The sequence below is a fragment of the Sinocyclocheilus rhinocerous genome, unplaced genomic scaffold (genome assembly GCF_001515625.1).
Source record: "Sinocyclocheilus rhinocerous isolate Xijiao unplaced genomic scaffold, SAMN03320098_v1.1 scaffold78, whole genome shotgun sequence".
Taxonomy (NCBI): Eukaryota; Metazoa; Chordata; class Actinopteri; order Cypriniformes; family Cyprinidae; genus Sinocyclocheilus; species Sinocyclocheilus rhinocerous.
The window spans coordinates 610,717-620,720 of record NW_015637122.1 but is presented as its reverse complement, the minus strand read 5'-3'; the positions used below and the strand labels follow the sequence as shown (position 1 = coordinate 620,720).

The window sequence follows — 10,004 nt, the reverse complement described above, 5'->3', positions numbered from 1 at the left end:
GGTGGCTGGCAACTTTTTTCAAAAATGCTGGCGGGGAAAGAGTTAATTTAGCAACTATCCCTTTAAAAGGGCAAACTTTTACTTTTTTCCCCCCCACTTGTACCTAAATGTTCGCTCTGTTATCATTGGCTAACCGCATACTAGTGATTTTTATTTTTTTTTTTTTTTTTTTTTATTAAATTTTTTTAACACTGCAGGTTTACAGATATCAACATCATAATGGACTCACCAGATGTCAATCATAGTCATTCCAGGTTTGATCCAGCTCCTCACATATTGCCGCACCTGCCGATGGGCTTCAGCCGCCTGCCGGAAGTCATTCCACATCTCTTCATTGGCTTTATCCAACACTTGCTTCTCATCATTGCTCATTCTCCAAGCGGCGCTATGCCTGAAAGGTCCAAAAACACTTTATGATGTTGCAAGAACATTTATTTACCTTGAGACTAACCATCACAAGATATACACTATTAGAGATGGACCTGTAAATGTTTATTCAAGCCATTATGGACTTTTAAGGATTAGAAAAGCCTTATAAAGTCTCATATGGGGTATAAAAAAATAATCAAGATCTTCTACGCATTGAGCTACTATATTTCTCTAATATTGAATGAATAACGCAGCAGCGGCGCATCTCGTTGGCTAGACTAACAAAACATTAAAATGTCACTTACATCAAAACACAACGTCACTTAAATTATCATCACCCCATCTCGCGTGCCACTGATGACGCTCACCAAACATTAGATTGTACTATTTTTGCATTCAAATGCCAATTTTTATTTTAAATTCGAAACCATCACAAGATATACACTATTAGAGATGGACCTGTAAATGTTTATTCAAGCCATTATGGACTTTTAAGGATTAGAAAAGCCTTATAAAGTCTCATATGGGGTATAAAAAAATGGCTGGATGATTATGGTTTAAGTTAAGACAAAGTCAAGTCAAGATCATACATTTATAGGCCATAAATGCCTTCGAAGACTGCCGCAGGACACCAGGAAGAGACAAGATGATGCGAGGAAGTTTAAGTTTATGAGCTGTTCCTCACACAACTATTTTTGGAGTACTTTAGGCGCGAGGGAACATGAGTGACCTCTTATGTCAGTAGTCTCAGTGATATAATATTACACAGAGCACAGAGTAATACGAGGTAGAGCGGTCTGTAGAAGTACAAGGTGACCTGAGGGCGTTAAAGAGTGCATTCACATTGAGAAAAGACAAAACATTTGTACCCATCCTTTGACGGAGGGTATTCACACTCCTGACCCACGGGAAACACACCACTGGGGTACAGATCACAGATGGGGATGGATGTAGGGTCTGTTTGGGTTTTGGCTAGAGGAGAGATGGTAGATATCAATGTGAAAACAACATCTTCATCTGCAAATGCATTTAAAGGGATAGTTCACTCTCATTTTGTGGTTCAACTGTTTGAATTTTATTTGTGGAACTAAAAAGAAAATATTTTGCAGAATGTTCACGCTGCTCTTTTCCATACAATGTTAAGGAAGCTTTCTGTTTGGAAAGCATGTGGCCATCATTTCAAATGTTCCTACGAAGCCATTCTCACACACACACACACACACACACACACACACACACACACTGCACCTATGCATGAGACGCTGAAAAACACACTAATGCAGCGCTCAAAGATGTCCATCTACTGCATGTTTTCATTAAAAGAAATGGAAAAGCAATGCATTAGAATGAATGTTTAAAATGAAAGTGAACATTACTCACAAGTCGTGAGTTACCTATAACACATAAAATCACATATTGGTCAGATTTTTTTTATTAACAGATTTTTTTTTCTATCAGTATCAGCTGATATTAGATATTTATTGTGTTCATTCCGCCTCCATTTTTAGTTTTTAGGTTACCTTTGCCACTTAAAAAAATAAATAAATACTCAAAGTTACATTAATAATCCACTGTTAAATGTGATCTTTAGTCAATTGAAAAATTAATCTATTTTTCATACCGTAAATTAAAATCCCCAAATCAGGGGTGCCCAATCCTGTTCCTGGAGATATAACTTCCTGCAAAGTTCAGCTCCAACCCTAATCAAACACAACTGAACCAGCGAATTAAGAGCTTCAGAAGCATACGTGACCCTGGACCACAAAACCAGTCATAAGGGTCAATTTTTCAAAATTACATCACCCGAAAGCTGAATAAATAAGCTTTCCATAGATGTATGGTTTGTTGTTGTCTAAATGAAGTTCTTAGCAATGCATATAACTAATCAATTGATCTATTTACGGTAGGAAATTTACAAAATATCTTCATGGAACATGATCTTTACTTAATATCCTAATGATTTTTGGCATAAAAGAAAAATCAATAATTTTGACCCATACAATGTATTTTTGGCTATTGCTACAAATATACCCCAGCGACTTAAGACTGGTTTTGTGCTCCAGGGTCACATTTGATGATCACAGACAGGTGTGTTTGATCGGGGTTGAAAATAAGTGTGAATACATGTTCTCTCATTTTTCAGAGAAGATATTTTACCATAAGACGACCCGTTAGCTATAATATTACAGTGAAAGTCTGTGGAAAAATTAACTGATAACATCTGTTTTTCACGTTGACTTGAACGTTTTATGTTATGACCTGCTCAAAATCCTCCTTTGAAATAAAGTCTGCACAGCAGGATTTTCCCAGAGGCACAGCGATTTGGCGTTACGCCAGTCTGCTGCATTGGCAGTCAAACGTGCCCCCTGCTCCCTTCAACACCAGCACACACACACACACACTTCACCTAATCGCACAGAGGTCCCCATACTGTCACACACTCAAAGGTGCTGCACTGACACGCTCCCGTTCTCACAGATTACTGATTACTACTCATTTCTCTTCAGCGGTCATTATCTAACATCTTGTCCAATCAGCAAAGAGCAAGGGCATTTTGGCAACCAATCAGCACTGCTCTGACTCTGGTCCTGCAGGGAACAAAATGTACGAGGATATGAGAAAAGAAACTTACAGCCTTTCTTCTTCTTTGTCTTCTTTTTCTTATTTTTTCCAGAGACGTTATCAGCTTCCTCACCATCTGAGACACAAGTGATAGGTGACAATATTCACAATGGGCCATACAAAACAAACGTGAAGGAAATGTAATCGGTTGTATGAGAACGCTGAAGCATTATAGGAAAACAGTGATGTTAAGATCATTTCTGCTATAAAATGGTAGGGTATAAGAACTAGAAGCATGCATTTGAAAGCTGAATACCTTCTTCTCCATCCTCTTCTCTATCTTTCTCATCCAGGTTCTGCTGTTCTGTTTTTTTCCTCACCTCCACCTCGCCATCCTCTCCCTGCTCACCGTGTCCTGCTGCAAAGTCACACACACACAGGTGAACAAGCCCATAAGCAAAGTAAGTGCTAAGTGTGCCAGATGTAACAGAAGCTGCTGTCTCCAACAGTGTGTGTGTGTGTGTGTGTGAGAGAGAGAGAGACAAGGAAGTGAGTCAGTTTGGAAGCTGTCCACAACTTCATCTCATATACTGGATCTATGTGACAGCAAAGAAACAATCTGCAGAATCATATAACCTTGGCAGGGCACCACATTAGACCTGATGATGCAAGTGCACAAAGCAGTACATATTGTAAAATAGCAGAATTTTACATAACCTAAATGAATAATGATATTAGGCAAGTCAGATTGCTTCTCAAAAGTAAGGCAATACCTTTAATAGCAATATTAAAGTGGCAAACACACTTCTGCCAGGCTGCTTGCAAACTCGTCTATACAATTACAATATACAAGTATTTATTTATGTCTCGCTGCCTAACTAGGTGGCATTTATTTGAGCTGCCTACCTAGAAATTTTTTGGGATGTTTTAGGTTAAAAACGTAGTGAGCGGTCTACTTGGGTTGCGTTTTGGGCTCAAAACTTTGTGGACCACCAACAAAAACAGCATTTTTCAGCATAGTATTAGTTAATTATCATAATATAGTATTATGATTAATTATGAATTAAAATAAAAATATTATACTAGAAATCTAGGAAGCTGCATTAAAAAGTAATAATAATACACATAATAAATAATAAAAATATTTGAAAAGTACATTTAGTTTATAAACATAAATATGTTAATAAAATCGAAATATAAAAATGTTATGTATTTTATAACTTTATATAAACATAAAAGTATTTTTAAAGTATTTTCTATAGGGTCTCAAAATAGCCCATATGTAATTGATATTCTTCTAAAAGAAAAAAATACATATTTATATAATAAATGAAACATGTATTATAAATGTTATAAGTATAAAGTATAAACAAAAAATATTTTATACTTATTTTAATAAATGGAAAATATATTAGAAGCATTTCTTTAGTATATCAAAACAGACTATATGTATTGCAGCCTGTATCTCAAGTTTTTTTTTTTAAATGCCTACAATAATAAATAAATAATGTAAAAGTATAACAAAAATTGCATATACATATACAAGTACTTTTCAAATATTTTCTTTATGACCTCAAAACTTCTTAAAATGAAAACAAAATAATACATCAAATAATTATGAAAAAAATTATCGAATCAATTATAACATTATCTATTTATTTGATATGTTTTACATATATTATGTACACATTTAATTTAAGTCTTTTCCCCAAAACATCTCAAATAAAATTCCAAAGGTTGGAAAAACGTTTTTTTCTGTTGCTCTTATTAATGCCTGACAAACATTTGTCAAAAACGTAGACAAATATAGGACAGATGCAGTCCTGTCTCGAGTTGATCTGAGACATTAGGCAGAGTTCACAGCTGAGTATTTAAAGCAACAGTGTTAATACTGGGGCCTCAGCACTCACTACTATGAATGAGACACTAACCGGAAGCGGCGGACTTGCTTTTCTTCTTTTTCTTGCCGGGATCGGCTTCTTCTCGTTCGGCCGCGTCCCCGTTAAGGATCAGCGTGTCCATGCCTGGCTGTACCGGCAGCTGCTCGGTCCCGTTCGCCTCCATGATAGCGGACGCGAGTGAGGGACCGATGCATTGTGGGAGGAGCTGAGAAAAGCTGCCGAATCAGCTGAGGGCATGACGCGGAATGCGAAATTACAAGCATCCTACTATGACAGGGCTGTCCAAACTCGGTCCTGGAGGGCCGGTGTCCTGCAGAGTTTAGCTCCAACCCTAATTAAACACACCTGAACCAGCTAATCAAGATCATACTAGGCATAGAAACTTCCAGTCAGGTGTGTTGAGGCAAGTTGGAGCTAAACTCTGCAGGACACCGGCCCTCCAGGACCGAGTTTGGACAGGCCTGTACTATGGCGAAGAATAACCTCATGAATGTTAATTAGATCACGCAGACGGACGCTGCTGTTTAGCGCGTCCTGAAAAGTAATCTAATTAATATTCATGAACATGCCTTCGTTATAACATTGGTTAATTGGCCAGCTGACTAGTTCGTTCTGCTTCTTAGCCAATCAGATAAGACCAATGGGCAAACGTCACTTTATATAATGAATATTCATAAATCAAGCCTTCCAGTGGGGTTTGTAACGTAGCGAGCGGAATATTAAAGGGATAGTTAACCCAAAAATGAAAATTACCCCATGATTTACTCACCCTCAAGGCATCCTAGGTGGTGTATATGACTTTTTTCTTTCAGACGAATCCAATCGGAGTTATATTTAAAAATGTCCTGGCTCTTCCAAGCGTTATGGCAGTGAATGGGTGTTATTTTTCAATAGTCCAAAAGAAGTCCAATAAAGCCATCCATCCATCATAAATAGTGTCCCACACGGCTCATATTTATTATTTAATAAAAATATAAATTTTGTTTATTATATATCATAAATAATTTATATTATATATTTAAAATAAAGAAAAACAATTATTATTGTTGTAGTTATAATTATTATATTGTCCAGTAGATGGAAGAAACTTTCCTTTAATGGCATGTGTTTCCTAGTGGTACAGTGGTAAGAGAGCATTGATTCAAAAGACAAACACATATATGTACACGTACTTTATTTCACAAATGAAATGCAAGATTGCCACTTTTGTACCGAGGAAAAACTTGAACCTTTAGAAAAGGCAAAACTGGTGTCCAGTGAGGACATACACATAAAGACAGTCTCTGCCATGACCAAGACAATTGTTTGAGAGTCGTGCATATGCATAGGGGAAAATTAATTGAGAATGTTAGACATAAAAACATAATACGATTCACACGCAAACATCGTTATATCTAGGATTTTGCTCTCTGGTTTTATCAACATTGTCATTAACATTCTAAGTCTCATTGTAACATTTAAGTGTAGTTGTAAAGTGCAAAAGTCCTTACATGGGAACATTGTTTAAGGCAAGTTAAACTGTAGCTTGGTACCTTTTCCACAGTGTTAAGTTAAGAGGGTTTAAGTTTAAAACTGGGTTTTGTGTGAAAGGCCGAGGCAGCCTTGAGGATTATTTCAGAAAATCTTAAAATCAGTATTTTTTTAAACTTTAATAAGGACCTGATAATTTGTGGTTTTATGCAAAAATCCCAATGTCAATTTCAGGCAGTTTGAAAGCCTGAAACTGGTAACAAGTATGTTTTAAAAGTTAGTTGAAATTACTTTGAAGCAGTAACCTTGTTACAGTGGTGAAATTCCAGCTGCGTCTGAAAAGAAACTGTCAAAGTTTGATGCAGAAATGAAATCAGGACAGCTATTTATTTCCATAAAGATCGACCTCGCAAAAACATACAAAATGGAGGCTTCACTGCAGGAGAGATGCTGTCTTTTTTTAGGACAACATACCAGCTGCAATCCAGTAGGACGCGAGTATTAATGGGGTCATATGATGCTGCTAAAAAGAACATTATTTTGTGTATTTGGTGTAATGCAATGTGTTTATGCGGTTTAAGTTTAAAAAAACACATTATTTTCCACATACTGTACATTATTGTTTCTCCTCTATGCCCCGCCTTTCTGAATTTTACAAAGCTCATCGGTCTGAAAAAGCGATGTCCTCTTTTGGAAGACCAAACAAAGTAGTTTCGCTTTCACAACGAAGCACACAGCGTCTTTATGACATGGCGGCGGAAACAACAAAACTACATCGAGAATAAAAGTTACGCCTTCTTTTTTTGCGTGAACATTTGGGCGGCGTTATGTAAATCTTCCCACATAGTGAGGTAGACATGTGGGGGCGTGTTAGAACGAGCCGTTTTAGGTAGGCGTGGCTGACTCTTAACTTTTATAAAGAATATCTCTTTGGATTTGAGACTTTAGTCTTTGCAACTTTACAGATCTTCTTTATGCACCAAGAGCTTGTAACACTCCAAGGAGAAAGGAAAAATTATGGTAATAATTCCCCCCATTATACTAATGATGATTTTATTTATTTTGAATTGTGGAAATGAAAAAACAAATTCTAAATCAGGATCTCATTCTCATTACAATTCAAAATATACAAAAAAAATAAAAAGATACAAATACCCGGTAATCAGTGTAATGGGGCAAAAAAAATAATCGTAATGTGAAAAAAAAAATCAATAATTAATTCTCATTTCTCATTCACAATTCAAAATAAATAAAATCGCCATTAGTGTATTAGAGGGGACAAAATCTTGTTACCCTATATATAATATTTTTTTAAAGCCACATAAAATGTACAGCATTTCCTGCATTACACTAACAACAACTTTATTTTGTATTGCGGTAAAAAGAATGAGCTAATTTGGGGGAAAAAAAGTGCTTACTTGTCATGAAAATAATGTAACAATACACACAATCTTAAGTGTACTAAAACAGACTTAATTTTCCTTTGAATTTAATTTAATTGGGGTCAAATATGACACTGACATGTTCTTGTTGGGCTTTGTGAGACATACCCTTTTTAGGCATTTAAGAGCTTGTTTTGGTTCTGTGTAGGACCTCTGTTACAGTAAATAAAACTGGGACATGGCCAAGGGCATGTAGTTTTGCAGTTTGAGTTTGTGTTAGTGTGTGTGAATGTTTAGGTTTTGGTCTGTTATTTTGTGTACTAGCATGTGCCAGTCTGTACCTGAGGCCTGTCATGAGGAGAGTGGACGTGGGATGTCAAATGAAACATAAATTCCCCAAACACACACACAAATATATGCACTTTAAAAGAGATGCACCAAAAACACACCAGCTACATCCAATGATGTCTGTGACCTGAAATCAAGCTCCGTAAATACAACCAAAAGGATGAGAATAAATATCTTGCCGTTTCAGTCCTCCTCAGTTTCTCTCGTCTGCGGTGATGTCACTTCCTCTTCCTCCTCCGAGTCCCCATAGGTGCATTCCTGTATGTGTGTGAACGTATGCGAGCGCGCTGCTACCTGGGCGGCCAGGGCGGAGCTGAAACTGATCGCTTCTGAGCCATGCAGTTCTGTCAATCTGTCAATCACAGAGAGGGTGGGCACTCTGGGCGTGAGTGGGTGTGTCCCAGCATGCCCGTCATCTATAAGCCCGTCTGACTGGAAGAGCTGTGTTTCCTCCACAGTCTCCTCACTGGTATCTTTAGCTGCCCCAGGTACATCAGAATCTCCACAGCAAAATTCAGTAACAGAATCTTTCTCTCTTTCCGCCCCACTCAGAATTTCAGTCTGCTGTTCACTTTCATTCTCCTCTCCTTGTTGGGAGACATGGTTGTCCGTGGTAGTCATGGACTCTGCCGAAATATGCGGTTCTAAAGAGTTTGTGTCCGTTTTTGATGTGTCCTTAGCAAATGGAGCCAGGGCAGCTAGAATGACAAAAAAGACAATGACAAATGCATTTTTTTTAACCTACAAGTAGTTTTAAACTTGACTGTAGATTTAAAAAAAGTTACAGTCTATCTATATGATTAAGTAAGTTTGCAACAAAAGCTAAAAACAAACAGAAGCTATGCTAACTCAAGTTTATTCTAAATATAATTAATCAAACTAAGCAAACTAACTAACTAACGTTTTAGATCATTGAAATGAAGCTGAAACCAAATAAAATATAAATGATGACTTAAAAATAAAAAAAATAAAAAATTTAAATAGGGATGCACGATTTTATCGGACCTATATCATAATCGGCCGATAACGGCTTAAAATGCAAATATCGGCATCAGCCCCGATATTAAAGGGGTCATATGATGCTGCTAAAAAGAACATTATTTTGTGTATTTGGTGTAATGAAATGTGTTTATGCGGTTTAAAGTAAAAAAAACACATTATTTTCCACATACTGTACATTATTGTTTCTCCTCTATGCCCCGCCTTTTTGAAACGCGTCGATTTTTACAAAACTAATCGGTCTGAAAAGCGAGGTGTGCTCTGATTGGCCAGATATCCAATGCGTTGTGATTGGCCGAATACCTCAAGCATGAGACGGAAATGTTACGCCCCTCACATACCGTGTCCGGCCGGAGCGACGATACAAAAACATTAAAACCCATTACAAACGAGGCATTTGTTGCATCCAGTGGGGACATAAATACGGATTATAATGACTTATACTGTCTTTTTACGCATTGCGTTGCATCGCGCCACGTAAACAAAACCATGTCTGCATTTGTGATCGGAGAAATGACAAACAACAAGTGCTAACGTTAATCCACACTGCCCAAAACTCGCGTTTGAATCATCAGTGGCAAATCCTTTAAATGAAAACGTACTTACAGACTGTGAGTCAGAACTGCCGGCATGTTAGTCTAACGTTACTCTCCCAGGATCAGTAAACAGTCCTCCATAAAATGTGCTGCACACATCTGAATATTTGGGTTGAAGTGTTCTGGAACAGTGTTGTAAATACAACTTAACCACTGATTTCTAGTCGTGTCCTCTTTTGGAAGACCAAACAAAGTAGTTTCGCTTTCACAACGAAAAACACAGCGGCCTAGCATGAGCGAAAGCCCCGGCTTAGCCTGAGCTGAAGCCGGGCAAGAGTGAGCTGAGGCGGCGGGGTCGAGAACGGCGCGCCCGGCGGATTCGACGAAGGAGCGGCAACCACATGTGACGACCCCAGGCTGGACTCCGCTTCGTCCAC

General features: G+C 37.6%; 1 protein-coding gene and 1 pseudogene across 2 annotated transcripts in view; both read right to left on the bottom strand.

Moving 5' to 3' along the window:
* The window catches only part of LOC107748470 (methionine aminopeptidase 2-like), a 9,049-nt pseudogene extending 3,951 nt beyond the window's left edge, over positions 1 to 5,098 (bottom strand).
* Positions 5,099 to 7,832: 2,734 nt separating this feature from the next.
* The window catches only part of LOC107748467 (vezatin), a 38,485-nt gene continuing 36,313 nt past the window's right edge, over positions 7,833 to 10,004 (bottom strand). For both annotated transcript variants that reach the window (XM_016563249.1, XM_016563250.1), the window contains exon 12: positions 7,833 to 8,730. In XM_016563249.1, the coding sequence (XP_016418735.1) occupies positions 8,216 to 8,730 (515 nt within the window). In that variant the 3' untranslated portion in view covers positions 7,833 to 8,215. The remainder of the gene's footprint in view (positions 8,731 to 10,004) is intronic.